This window comes from Rattus rattus, chromosome 12 (genome assembly GCF_011064425.1).
Source record: "Rattus rattus isolate New Zealand chromosome 12, Rrattus_CSIRO_v1, whole genome shotgun sequence".
Taxonomy (NCBI): Eukaryota; Metazoa; Chordata; class Mammalia; order Rodentia; family Muridae; genus Rattus; species Rattus rattus.
In genome coordinates this window covers 63,445,169-63,459,964 of record NC_046165.1, presented here as the reverse complement: position 1 = coordinate 63,459,964, position 14,796 = coordinate 63,445,169, and the positions used below count along the sequence as shown (strand labels likewise).

At 47.9% G+C, this 14,796-nt stretch overlaps 1 protein-coding gene across 1 annotated transcript in view; it reads right to left on the bottom strand.

Moving 5' to 3' along the window:
* Positions 1–14,796, bottom strand: part of Tnfrsf19 (TNF receptor superfamily member 19) — a 90,410-nt gene that overhangs the window by 20,524 nt on the left and 55,090 nt on the right. The window contains exon 5 of the mRNA XM_032917956.1: positions 13,918–14,003. Within this exon, the coding sequence (XP_032773847.1) occupies positions 13,918–14,003 (86 nt within the window). The remainder of the gene's footprint in view (positions 1–13,917; positions 14,004–14,796) is intronic.

Genomic DNA, 14,796 nt, shown 5'->3' with positions numbered 1-14,796 from the left:
TTCGTCAGAAACCTAGGAGTGTGGTCAAGTAGAAATGCAGATGTTTCCAGTTAGCCTCGGCGCAGCTAGCTGTGTTTTCTGACGGGTATTATTAATCTTTTGGGCTATTAAAACCGATTTCCAAAGATCAGTCTGTACTTGGTGAGTGTAGACATGGGTGTGGTTCTCCATCCAATCAAGACCACTGTTTACCATGCAAAGCCCCTCCAGCTACATAGCTGGCCCCTCAGGGCAGGCTTTAACTGTCTCTGGGCAGCCAGACTCCTTTCTGAGACGGGGCACCCTGACAGCTCCTCACTAGCGCAGAAGTGGATTCCCCAGTGTAGACACCATCTACACCATAAAGTCAGCTGACAGGCCAGTGCAACTTTATTCTTTTTACTAAGCCAAAAATAGAAGAAAATTAAGACAGGCCTATTGCTTACGATGACTGCAATAGTAATTTACATTTCAATTGCTAGGGGAAAAAGATTTTTTTGAAAGCATACCCCTTAAATCAAATTACTAAACCTCGAGCGAGTCTCTTTCATTCTCTCCTGCCCAGGCCTTGGTTCCAGCTTTACCCTCTCCTCTCTCAAGTGCATGGTGGCAAACTCCTGAGTGACCTGACCCAGCGTGTACAGGCCACTGCTTCCTCAGATAAGGCAGCCACGGGAACGTGTTTGGTTCATACTGACCTTTACTGGCTCAGAAGTCACCTGGGAAATAGAAAGTATCCCCTCTGGGGCCCATGGTCTTTAATGGACTGCTCCTCACAAAGGTGGCCAGGTAGCTCTTCAGAAGAGGGCAGGAAAAGGAACTGTGACATGAGTGTCTTTCCTCATGAGAACTGTGGTCGTCACTCGAAAGCATCTGTCCGGGCTATCAAGTTACAAATCACCACTGGCTCTACCGTCAGAGGTTAGAAGTAAAGAGTTCCAAATTTCCTTCAAACCCGACTTTGCATTTATTAGCATAAAATGTTGACAGTTTCTACCTAGGGGACAGACGCTAGGGGCTGGACTTAGGGTTCTTGCTTCTCCTCAAGTGAACAAAAGAAAGTTATAGACAGCCAAGATAGAACCACGTTCTCCACTCTTCCGCATGTGTGCATCGTAAGGTCCACGTGTAGAGATGCTCATGAGAGAAAGCAAGAACCAGGGCAGGGCAGGGCAGGCAATGATGGCCAGAGGTCAGCGTGATTGACAGGGGCTGAGGTGATAGGAAATGTATTCAGCTGGCAGTGTCCAGAAGGCTTGGCAGGTCCTGAGAGAGGGAGATGAGAGCCTGAAGCGTAAGCAGGAGGCGAAGACGCAGAACCACAGGAGAGACTCAGGCAAGGGTGGTACTTCCGGAAGACTGAAGCTTGGGAAACTACAGACTAGACTTACTCTCCTCAATTCTATTTGCTTGTAGATCACTTGGCCTAAGGAATATATTTCCCACCAGGATAAGACAGATCAAATATTATCATCCATGTCTTTGAGGAGAAAGGAAAGAATGAAAGGCGGTCCGGAAGAGCTAACTACTACAGGAGCGAAGCTGGCAGGGCAGGGTTTCAGGCTCCAAGGGATGACTACATCCACTGAGGAGGTCTGAGGAGACTGTCCAGTTCCTTCAGAGGAAAGCTGTTCCTAAGGATAGCTCTTTCTTTTAAGTTCTTTAGCACTTGCTAGATGTCACTTGGCACTTTAATTAGCATAAATACTATAATTAACACCGAAAAATCATAAGGTACCAAACAGCCGCTGATCGACTGCAGCATTTCTTTGCAAACACAATAAAGTTAAAAGAATTTTTCCTGCTTTCAAGGATGTTTTGTTCTTTTTATTGCCCCACCCACCTAAAAGTCTCTCAGTGTTTATTTGCCTGGAGAAACAATGAGGTCTTTAAACTCTGCACCAAGAAACAGAAAAGACACCATAAAAGAGAAACACATTACGATGGCTTTGAACATCTGTGTCCAGGGACAGGAAGCTCAAACAGGACCTCAAAGGGACAGAAGCTGGACTGCCATCTGGGAACTGAAACAAGGGAAATGGGGCCCTGCCCTCCCAACTCTAAGTGTGCACGCTCTTAACCCCTCGAGTGCCACATCCCACCAGAGCCTTTGAAAGCAGGGCCCTGCTAGAGAAAAGTCAGTATGGAAACAGATAATGGCATCTGGCAATCTTCCTGGGCTCCCAAATTAATGAGGTGGGCAGTAAGAAAGAAGTAAGGGGTGGGGCTGTCCACATTTGATGACATTTAAGTTATTTATTTCTACCCCAAGAATAAGTGTTTGTACATAGTTTAAAACTCCTGACTGGGTCTAAAGGAAAAGAAAAACCCAGGCTCACACAGACAGTGTCCCCCGCTGCCCCCCATCCCAGCAGAGCCACTCCTGTGCCTAACTCATCTACCTTTTAAACCACCAGGACAGGTGAAAGAGCAGAGGGTTTGCATTAAGTTGTAAAGTGCATTCCTCTTGAGTCTTAGGACATGAAATGAATTTAAAGATTCAAGCCATGTTAGGTTATCTCTTGCGGTTTCTAGCATCTCCATCTGGTACATGAAAAAGCAGGGAAACAAAAAATAAACGGACTGTCAGGTGTTATGGCCAGGACCCAAAACTAAGACTTCCTCACAATGAGCATGGAATGTGGCCATCGGAGAAAGACATGGAACAGGGACTGTTCTGCATCAGTCTTAGAACGAACAAATGATGAAAAACGTCAGGCTGCAGGAGAGATGACAGAGGCATCCGATACCTGTATCCCTAGCGTCTAAACCACAGGAAACGTCATTGATGACGTAAAATCACACGGGATGATGTAAAACTCTCTTAGCCTCTTTCCAGCCTGTGGTCTCTCCTGAGTGTGACGTCAGCTTTAATTGTCAACCTGACAAAGTCCAGAGTCACCTGGGAAGGGAGTCGGAATGAGAACTGGGTTAGGCTGGCCTCTGGCCATCTTGTGAGCGTTTTTCTTAGTTGGGTTAATAGAGATGGGAAGACTCGGCCTGAATGTGCGCTGCATTATGGTTCCTGGGTGGAAGCAGAGATGGTGTGCTGAGCTTAGGCGGGCATGTGCCCACTGCGTTCTGCGCTTGACTATGGAGGTAACGCCACTGTTTCAATGACCTGTCACCGTGACTTCCCAAGAACGATGGACTGAACCCCGGAACTGTGAGCCAAATAAATCTTTCCTCCCTTGCTGTAGCCGAGGGTTTTACTTCAGCTACGGTGCACTAGCCGTTATTCTTCGGCTGTGATAAAAACCCTATGGCCAAGGCAGCTCAGGGAAGAGTGTATTACGGCTTACAGTGGCAGAGACAGGTCCACTGTGGTGAGGAAACTGTCGGATCCGGAAGCCAAGACCTCATATCTCACCCACAAGCTGAGGCAGAGGGCAAACTGGGAGTAGCTGAGGCTTTTTACTCTCCAAGTCTGCCCCCAGTGACATACTGCTTCTGGTAAGATCCTAAGACCTAAAGCTCCCCAAACAGCGCCATCAACCGGAAACCAAGTGCTGAAATGCCTGAGACCAGGGGGATATTTCTTATTCAAGCCACCACACATAGGAAACGGGCACCTAATTTAGAAAAGAAGTATTCAATCAAAGGTTGTTTTTTGTCATTTCCATTGGTGTGTGTGTGTGTGTGTGTGTGTGTGTGTGTGTGTGTGTGTGTATGTCTGTGTGTGTGTCTCTGTGTCTGTGTCTGTGCATGTGTATGTCTGTGTCTGTGTGAGTGTGTGTGTCTGTGTGTCTGTGTGTGTGTGTGTGTGTGTCTGTGTGTGTGTCTGTGTGTGCGTGTGTGTCTGTGTGTGTCTCTGTGTGTATGTATATGTGTGTGTCTGTGTGTGTCTCTGTGTCTGTGTCTGTGTCTGTGCGTGTGTATGTCTATGTCTGTGTGAGTGTGTGTGTATATATGAGTGTGTGTCTGTATGTCTGTGTGTGTGTGTCTGTGTGTGTGTATGTGTGTCTATGTATGTGTGTGTGTCTCTGTGTGTCTCTGTATATGTGTGTGTGTGTGTGTGTGTTGAGGGGTTCTGGGGGTCTGGGGAGGCAGTTATCCCTTAGTATCCTGGGGAACCTGCTTCAGGACAAATATTGCCTTCTGAATTCCAAAATCCATGCTGTTCAAGTCTCTTCTAATAAAACAGGTAACACTCCATAGAACCACCCACACCCTTCTGGAACCTAAAGCATCCTCCACTTGACTTGTAATACCCGATACGGCATGAAGACTGGTGGGTAGCTCTACAGTGCTATGAGCAGAAGAAAATGTCTGTACAGAAACGCAGCTTCATGATGTTCTTGACGCCCTGATGGGTTGAATCTGCAAATGAAATCCACAGATAAAGAGGGCTGTCTCTATAACTAGAATTATTATGTTCTTAGGGTAAAACCGGTAATTAAATCAGCCAAACGGTGCTTATTCAAGTTGAATTAATTAAATTGCATTAATTAAATTAATCATCAGTTCTTGAGAAATGAGCAGAAAACCTGTTCCTCAAATGCATTTACTGTACCAGCTGGGCATTTTCTGTTTAATTAGTCTACTAGGTCCCTGCTTCCTCCCTTGTCTCCCAAGTCTATTCTCAACAGCTGCCATTGCTGTAGCTAACACTGTCTGTCACAGGAGTCTTCTCACCTTCTTACCGAGCTCCTAATCTACACGCCCCTCCATCCACCACTCGCACTGAGATCCAGCCTCTGCTGCGTGGGTTCCGCATGTCGCATGTCGCAGCTGGGTCTCTGTCCTTGGGTCCTTGGGTCTCCTTATTTGGGCCTTTCTCCACACTTTACTGCCCTTATAAACCACTTCATCCCGGCATTCTGGGGGCCATTCCTTAATGTGCAGCCTGGGCTAAGCAGCAGCCCCTGCCATTTAAAGAGCAGTTGGCCTGAAAGAGAGGCAGAGTTCTGTCACCTGTCATTCGTGGGCTTCTCATTTTGTGTCCCGTGCCTGTGTGGGTGTTTAAAGATACCTGGCATTCCTCAGACGCTGCCCACCTTTTTTGTTTATTTGTTTATTTTGTTTCCGCCCCAACACCAGGATTACAAGAACACTCGGCCATACTGGGCCATTTACATGCAGGTTCTGGGTGGAAATTAGACCCTCCAGTTTGCCTTATCAACTGAGCTATTTTTCTACCTCAGGAGTTACTCTTTTTAAGCAGATTTTAATTTGTTTTTTCAGCACTGTAGACTTTGTGGACAACCGTCTGAATAAAAGTTTATGCCAACACCTTTTAGGCACCTGGATGAAACTGAGCCCTCACTGGGATATTTGCATGTGCAAACTTAAACAGCAAACAAAGAAAGCGAGAGAGCTGGGGGCTGTGGGCTCTGCAGGCTCAGTCCCCTTTGGGATAGAGGTGGCAGAAAGGCTCTGTAGCTACCTGGCTCGGGAGGTGGCTGTCGCTGTGTGCATAGCTGTCGAAGCCACTGAGTGGCATACTTCAATAGGCAACCCTCTCACAAGAAATTATGCTTCAATAAAATTGAAAACCTATGGCTAACGGTTACCTCCTTTTAAAATTATAATTGAGTATCAAGGAGAGATGATTTTTGAATATTTAAGAGAGTGGCTAGGTGAATCACATATGGTTAAAGGCTGTCTTGGGAGTTCCTAAGATACTTTCTCTGAGATGATCAAGGTAAACAGAGCAGTTGGGACAGCGTTCTTTTAAAGACTCAGCGGGAGACTCTCTTAAGCTGAATTAATTTCTACTTGAAATTCAGCTTCAGGTTTCTATTTGAAGGGGAGGGGCTGGGCCTGTGTTAGGGTCTCCTGAGTGCGGCACTCGAGGCAGATGCCAAGCCTGGGACAGCTCTAGCACTTCAATACCCCTTTTTGGCCCTGTGGGGTATTTTGGCCGACTATTTTTCGGCAGTGACTCAATTACACTGTTGACTGTTCTCTGGCTGCGTTAATTACAGAATCTGAAAGGCTCCTGCATCTGTGCTGAGCATGTACAGGCCTCTTCCCTTGTCATTATTCCCAAAATAGCACAGAACAGCCATGCAGGTCGATTCAAATCTACAGTTGAATTAAATTACGCGGAAGATGTCTTATATGAATGCCGAACCGGTTTGATACAAGAGCCTGGAGCATCCAAGGTCACTGGCCTCTAAGACTGGGAGTCCCACCCTAGAATCAATCCCCAGGAGACACCAAGACGTGACCATGCATTTTTTTACAGTGTTGGGAATAGAATTTGGTCCTCGTTCGTGCTAGGCCAGCACTGCACCGCTAAAGCACATTCCCAGTCACACTGTGGTTTATAATTTCTTAATCTTGGCAACTGGGAGTTCACTTATGAAATAGCTTGGAGCCTGGCAGTTCTGTTGTCAGGCAGACCCCGCTGAAACCCCTTTCTTCTTCCACAGAAGTAAGAGCCGGCCAGCAGAGCAGGCTGAGAAATGCCAGGAAGGATTCTAGAACCTTCTTGAACTGGAGAGGGACTTGCTATGTTGCACTGTTCTGGTACTTTCTTCATTCAATAATGAAAGTAAAATTTCTTAGGTTAAGGCCCCTCCTCAGGGAGCCGACTAGGAAGGAGCTGGACACCAAGTTTAAAGGCTACCCAACCTGGTCCCAGCTAGGATGTGAACAGTCCCCAGCACTTACCAACCACATCCTGAGAACCAACACTCTCTGGATGAAAGGTTGACTCTTAAGTTCCAACTCTACGGTTCCCTGAATCTGTGACTGCACTGAATTCTCCAGCTGCGCTTCTCCCCTCCATCCCCTCCCGCTCATTTCTTTCCAGTGCTTCCTGGGCACTCACAGATCACAGATCCACCTGTAAAAAACTCTGCAGCTCGTCGATCCAGCCTGACAGGTCTCATTTATTATTTTTAAAATAAGCTGGACTTAATCTAAAATTCATTCAGTGTAGTGATATCCTTTAATCAGATACAGATTATTTTCCCATGAACAAATATTTAAACCAGCCCATAGGTTTAGCGGTCTAGAAGAGTCTGGGGAATAAATCTGATAAGGAAGTTGTGTTGGGGATCGGTAAGAACTGGTTCCTTGTTTCTCAGAAGGATCGTCCTTCTCTCCAGACGCAGACAAAGACCCACAAGAGCAGCTCCAGGCCTAGGGGATGGTGTGATCTAGTCAAAACATCTAAATTTCTGCTCTTCCTTCCACAGAGAAATGGACGGCTTGTATTGAGAAATTTCTATTGGGAAAAAAGAATGGCTACAGGACATGTGAGTTTAGAATACCCTCAGAAGAATTTCTGACTCCTACGGCTGATGAAACCACAGCCAAAGAACCGTTTAGGGCCAAGAGTCTGAGACAACTGGACAAGCATACAGAACCAATGGCCTGGAATTCTCTAGAGAGGCCAGGGTATGTGGACTGAGTTGCAACAGTCCCTGCCTTCCCTGGAAATGCTGTATTGTGAGGGGTGTCGATTACCTAAGGACCCCAAGTATGACCAAGACTAAAGAAGCAGCAGACAAAGGAGAAGGCATAATGGCTGACCTCCGTGGCCCCAGCCCTGGGGAGACTGACGAAGGACTGGCACGCCATCCAGGATGGTCTAGGCCAGAGTGAGATTCTCTCAAACAACAACAAAATAAAACAGGAGGAAGAAAAAGACTCCCTTAGATGTTACTTGATCACCTGCCCGCCCTTTGAAGCTTCCGGAAAAACAAGAACTCTAATTACCATACTCAGTGACATTAGACAAAAACCTCCTGGGGGGTGGGGGTCAGTCAGTGTTTGCCTTGCACTAAAGGTCACCCAGTGAGACTGAGCTTTGGGTCCCTGTGGCCGCTCTGGGGTCAAGATCATCAAGCTCACGTTGGTCTGCCCCTGCCTTCCAGTTGCATCCAGTTCTCTAGTTCTCTTGCCTCCGGAGCTGTCTCACTGTTTGACGATTCATACAGCAAGAGATAAGTTTGCAGCCAGAAGTGAGAGCCGTGGGGCTGGAATCTCAGTGGTATAGAGGCCTAAGCAGCAGGATGCCAAGTTCAAGGCCAGTTTGGTCTATATTGGGAGACCACGTCCCAAAGAACTAAGACTTGGGAACATGGCTCACGTCTGCCAGGGGCAAGGCCCTGGGGGCAATCCCTAACGTGGAAAAGAGAAGCAGATTTCAGGGGAAACCTTTGAAAAGTGTCCTCTGCAGAAAGGTTCCACTAGTGGGGACGGTGTTTGTTTGTTTGATAAGCAGCCTTTGAGATGAGGACTACTTTGACTTATTTTTCAGTGAAATAACGGAATCACATAACAACGACAGGAAGAACGGGGCAAAAAGCTTACAGACTGTGGCACCTACTGCCCAGTCAAGAGGGAGAAGTGGGGAGCCTGCTTAGATCAAGGCCCGAGGCTGACTCTCCAGGGCTGCCTCCCCCACACCAGGGCTGCCGGCCTCTGCTGTGTTCCTTTGATCTTCCCTCCTATCTTCCCTATCTAGCAGGATCTGTTTAGCAGGAGACAGCTAACATCAGGCACCTCTGTGAGCAGCTTCCGCTGTGGGATGCCGAAGGTATTTGTTGGAGCACCCAGCCACACCCCGCTGTCCTCCACAGGACACCGACACCCGCAGCGAGGCTCGTGAGCAGCCTCCTTTCCAGCAGTGACCTGGCTAGACACCAGCGAGTCTTGGTCTGGGGACCAGAGACAACTTCAGAACTCCCAGTAAGCTGAGCCCTTCATTAGTGCGTAACTGGCTTCGTGGACCATAATGCAGGGGTTCCGGTAAGTGTCCTGGAAAATCTGGCCTGTGACACCAAAAAGACTACTCGAGAGTCAACAACAAAAGCCCCATACATGTGCTAGGTACACACAGCAAGTGTGGAGGACCTTGATGGGCATCTGCACACACTGCTGTACAGTGTGGTGTGCCTCTTCTGTGTCTGCACTGTGCCTTTTTTTTTTTTCATTGGATAGGTATATGCTCAGTCACACGTGCACACATCTGTGTGTGCTGAAGGTCAGAGGTCAATGTTCTGTACCTCCCTCGGTCATTTTCCATCTTATTTTTTGAGACAAGGTTTCTCAGGCTGGAGAGACAGCTCAGTGGTTAAGAGCACTGACTGCTCTTCCAGAGGTCCTGAGTTCAATTCCCAGCAACCACATGGTGGCTCACAACCATCTGTAATGGGATGCCCTCTTCTGGTGTGTGAAGACAGTGACAGTGTACTACTCATATACATAAAAGAAAATTATTTAAAGAAAAAAAAAGAGAGAGACAAGGTTTCTCATGAAATTGGAGTTGGAGCCCATCGATTGCTAGACTGATGGCATGCGCCCCAAACCCCGCCCCCACGCAGCCTCCGGTGCTGTGGCTACACTTCGGTGACCGTGCGCAGAGCTTACATAGGTCCTGTGGATCTGAACTCAGCTCCTCATGTTTGCACGGCCAGTGCTTTAGGGGCTGAGCCACCCCAGCTCCCTTTCCGAGCGCTTTAGAGAGCTGCTGCCTGATAGGGAAGCAGGGACGATCCAAGCGGAGTGCGGTCAGTGCGGGCAGGGGCTCCAAGAACACTTGTGAACCAGTGTGGCCGGTGAACAGCTCTGTGCACGAGGAAATGCCTGATGGGAGATAGGGGAGACCTGGGGCAGCGGAGAACAAATCTCTCCGCTGCTTATTTGTGCGGCGAAGGAAGTCTGAATGGAGCTCTGTAGCCTGTGCCCGGCTACTCGGCAGGCTGAGACACAGAATCACTTGAGATGGGTTCAAGACCAGCTTGGGCATCACAGTGAGGCCGCAGCCAAAATAAAAGGGAGCCTGAAAGTGCAGCTTGGTGGCAGGGCGCTGCCTAGCATCACGAGGCTTGGAGCCAGCACCGCGACGTACGTTCATAAATACACATTGTCTAAAGAGACACTTCTCTACTGGGTGAGCCTGTGGCCCTGCCGCTGCAAAGTGATTTAAACACAAGAAAGAAGCGCCCGTCCCCGGTTGCCATAGTTACTCTTCTGCTGCTATGATAAAGGCATTTTAAAGAAGGGTCTATTTCATCCACAGTTTGAGAGTACCGCCCACGATGGCGGCAAACCCGAGGGCCTTGAGGTAGCAGGTTGAGCTAGGCACATGGGCAGGTGAGCGATGGTGCCTGGCTCTGAATTCCCACCTCAGCTAACCACATCAAGAACATCCCTCACAGGCCCGTCCAGAGTCTAACCTAACGCAAACGATCCCTCACAAGTGTGCCGAGAACAGCAGTTCCCAACCTGCGGGCTGCCACCATCGGGAAACACATATTCCCAGTGGTCTTAAGAACTGAGACACGGCTCCGTAGCAAAATTAGTTATTAAGTAGCAATGAAAATAAATTATGATGGGGGATTCCTAAATATAAAACACTGACATAATTCCTTTTTTTTTTTTCCTGTAAGCCATAAGAAGTTTGAACGCTGTGTTGTGATTGAGAGGACAGAGGAGGTCCTAAGTGTGACCTTTCTGACAGAGTTTTGACCTTCAGCTGTGGCTCCGCCTAGAACTGACCTATGACCTGAGCAATCACTCTTCTCTTTGACTCAGTTTTATTCCCTGGACAACAGGGATAACATAATACCCAGGTAGTAGGGCTGGGATATAACTAAGTGAACGAGTGTCCAGTATGTTGCCACAAGCCCCCGATCTAACTCAGGACCCCCACCTCCGTGCTGGTCTGCCTTACTCAGGTTATAACTTCACCTGCCTTCTGTCCGTTAGCTCTCATGCCCTGACCATGCACTTAGGGATATGGTAGCTCAGAAGTTGGCTCCTCCAGGGACAGTGCCTGCATATACCTGTCTCTGACGCCCGTACCCAGCAAAGGACAGTGCAAAGGGGCAGTCTACTCACTGATGTGCTCTTTGATTTGAGGAGCCCTCAAATCAGCTAGTCTTTTGCCTTTACCCATCCCCCACCCCCACCAGTCGCATGCTGAGAACCCCCATAACAATGTGGTTTGTGAAAGTGAGGCTTCTATCCACCCACAGACCCTCTGCCAAGTCCCCAATAGCATTACTCGGTGGTAGTGATTGGCTGATCTTAGAACACTGGGGCTGACGGTGCATTGTGGACAAAAGGCACTTCATGTAAAATTCCCAACTGCAGGCGTTGTTCTGACTGTATCATATGTGTGCCCACTTGGGACGGTAAGGAGAGAGGGGAAAACACCCGAGACGTTTTAGAGCTCAACCCTGCCTTGGGTCTGATGAAGACTGCAGAATCTGTGGGATTTTCTGGAGTACTGTTTATTCGATTTGGAACGCTGCTGTGGCTGGAGTAAGTGGTTTAGAAGTGATTCAAAGTGGCTTTCAGCAGAGTATGACTGTGTTTAAAGTGTGTTTAACCTAGATGTTTGCTTTGTTCTCGAGGGCTCTGTACAACAGGCCACGTGACTCTGAAGTCATACCCATGAGATAACTCTCTGCGTGTGGGAGAAAGGAGAGCAGGAGGTGCGCTGACCTGCAGCGCTGGCACTTTCGCGCGGCTCGGCGCTTAGAAAGTAGATCCCAGATCCTCATACTGATGCGTAACGAGCCACGTTGTTAAACAGTGATTATTTTCTAATCACTTGGAAGAACTTAAAAGGCCTTCTTACGTCAGGAATTAAAGTCATTTCAAAATGAACTTTAAAAGGACATTTGAACTTACTGCGCATTTACGTTTGCTTAAGGGGGGAAATCTAGAGAAACACCAGCGGTCCCCCGAAGGAGACCTTTCAGGGCTTTATGAAACTCATCTAGAGAAGCACAGCGTTTCCAAGTTCCTCCTAGTTGATTTGCCATCTATATGCGTTTTCAAAAGAGAGATGTAAGGGCTCCCGATAGGGTAGGCAGTTGATCTGTGCACACCACCCGTCCCCTCCCCCAGTTCACGTATAGCTTTTCCTACATACTAGTCACAAGCTTTGCTGAACAGCGTGTCACAGAAGCGCTTGGACTGAGAGTCTCTGCCAACTGCCATGTTGCTGTTGCCCTGCCCAGGAGAGCCAGAAGCTTTGCCACCATGGAGAGATTCACACACCATACCCTCCTTCGTGCCTGTGTGTGGCCAAAGATACTAGAACTTACTTTGTTGTTGTTGTTGTTGTTGTTGTTGTTGTTTTTAGACAAGGCATTACTCTATTCCCCAGGTTGGCCTCAAACTCAAGGCCATCCTCCGGCCTCTGCCTCCTGAGTGCTGAGACTATGGCTGAGTGACCATGCCTGAGTCAATACTAAGACTTTTCATCTCTCTACACACTGTGCTTAGCAATCTGATAGTCTCCGTGCTTGGGAAATATTCTTTTAAAGAAAACAAAAACAAATTTAAAAGCAAATGAGATGTCCGTCTTTGAAAATGGAATACCAGTGTGCGTCCACATTTTGTTTTGTTTTGAAGAAGAGGAGAAAAGGGTGTCTCTGGGACCCTCCTCCAATCTAGTACCCAGGTCCCGGGACCACAGCTCATTCTCCGAGCTGAGCCTGCTCCCTCTTGCACCGTGAGACAAACCCTGCTGCTTGCGGCAGCCAGAAGGAGCCTGGGAGGCTCAAGGGCACAGGAACCCCCCAAGGGGCCTGTAGAAGAAGCTCTTTGTGGATAAACTGAAAAGCCCTGAGGAGAAGCACAAACAGGAGGCGCCAGAATCACTTTCTCCTGTGAGGGGATTAGTTAAACTCGAGCTTCCTGAGGAAGGTGCCAAAGACAGCAAACCTTAGAGCTAGATGAAGCTCACCAAGACAACAGACTCTCCATCTGTGACAGGAGAGCCCTCGGCTGGCCCCTGCGCCTCCGACCTCACAACTATCTTTCTTTACTTTCTAGAAAGTCTGACACAGGGAGGAATGTGTAATTCTGTCTGTTAAACTGATTGTCTTTTCCAAGTTGTATGACCAAAGGCGTCATAAGACATGAGAGCTGTCTGTGAGTCCCATGTTCAAAGGCCCTTTTCATGCTATCCAAGCTTAGCTAGCAAGAACCCTAAAGGCAACACATTCCAGAATCTCAGACTTTTGATTGTATTAAATCAAACCCGGCACATCAAGTGGGGGCGGGGTGGGGTGGCCTAGTACTTTCCAGCTCTAACCTGCTCTGTACTGAAGCCATTTAATAGTCATTTGCCTCCTAAAGATGAAAGACAAGCAGGACCGGGCCGTTGAGTTTTAGTTGGCAGGGGGATATTTCAGGAGTAAACGCATCAAGAAGACCCATGAGTATCTCCTACATGGGAGATTTGTGGAGCGTTGTTAAACAATGAACCAACTAAGAAAAGCCACCAGAATAAACTGCAGCTTTGTTTGTTTGCTTGTTTGTTTCAGAAAGAAGCAAGAGGGTCGATACCATGCAGAAAGTCTGTCCTGCAAGCCCTGCTGGGACAGCAGAGCCTGCCTCACCCTTCGCTCACTGACCCCATCCCTGGCCTGGGTGGTTGTCGGGCCAGCTTTTCTTAGCATTAAGACAGTGAGCAGCCACGACGCAGGCCGAGAGCACAATAAAGGCCCTTGTTTCCAAGGGAGAAAAAATAATGGTCCAAAGACTAATATTAACACAGAGACTCCAGTGTGTCCTGTGCTGCTGCCCCCAGCCCCTGTGAGTGCAAAGAGGCTTCTCTACTGGATGATTTGACAGGTGAGAGGAACAAAAGAGTTAGTGAGCGGGGAGTCCAAGAGATAAGCTAAGGAGGAGGAGGGAGTCCTGGGACGAACTTCAGAAAGTGTCTGCCCCTGTGTGATCCTACCAAGGACTGAGAAAGGGGATCCCAGCGTGCGTGCGTGTGTGTGTGTGTGTGTGTGTGCATTAGCCCCCGGACAGCCCAGTGAACCCTGGTCTCCTGCACTGAGCATCTAAGATGAAGGGTGGGAATGAACAGGACTCAGGAATGCAATGCCTGTTTCCCTTGGGCAAGCAAATCAAAGGTCGCTGTGGACCGAGGCACACGATAAAGGGCTTTCTAGACACAGGGGTTTTTGTTTTTTTTTTAAACATTCTGCTGCCACTCGGCCCATCACTCACAGTGTGGTTCGTAGGGAGGAGGTGGGTCTCCGCAGGGCACACACTCCATGTCTTGAAAACCAACCAGTTTGGTCTTCCGGTAAAATCTGGAAGAGCAAGGAGAGAGTCCTAGTTAGCGGTGTCACCTAAGTCGAGCATCACGTTGTGGGTCAGGCAGCCTCTGGAACCAACACTTGGTGACAAGAAGCAGCCAAAGGCTGAAGGGGGTAAACCCCGCCCAGATCCAGCTCCCTACGTAAAACTTCCGGTTCCTCTCTGTGACGGGTCGGATGCAGTGAGCGCTGGCAATTCTGCCGTAATCTCGGCCACAAACACCTCTTAAATAAAGTACTGGATTTAGCATTTGAAATTTAGGAGCCCAACATATATATATTTTTTTCATGTTACATACTAAATAATTGTGGTTGTTTCTAGACGGTAGAAAGTCAAGTCATTCAAGACTCTGTTTAAATAAAAAAATTAATTAAATTTATTTAAAGAAAACATAAAGCATCAATGACATAACTAATGAGCAGCATCAGATTTTAAATTATTATGATTACGCTACTGTCTGTAAATTAAATTATAGGGACAAACTTAAAATCATCACTGCGAAGGTGGGGGTGCAACCAGGAAAAGAGCGCATTCGTTCTCCACAGAGCATCATTCAGTATAAACCGAGTCTCCGTGCAATTAGATCGGGTTTGAAATGCTTAAACTTCTAAATAATCAAATGAATGCAAATTGATGTGGAACTATATTTATTTTACTTGGAAAGTAGGGGAATACACAGGAGGCAGAGGGGGTGTTAGGCAGGAGGGAGGCTGGGGGCGGAGGAACAGACTATGACGGACGAGAAAGGGACCCTGGTACCATCCATCCCTAGAGCCAAATAAAAGC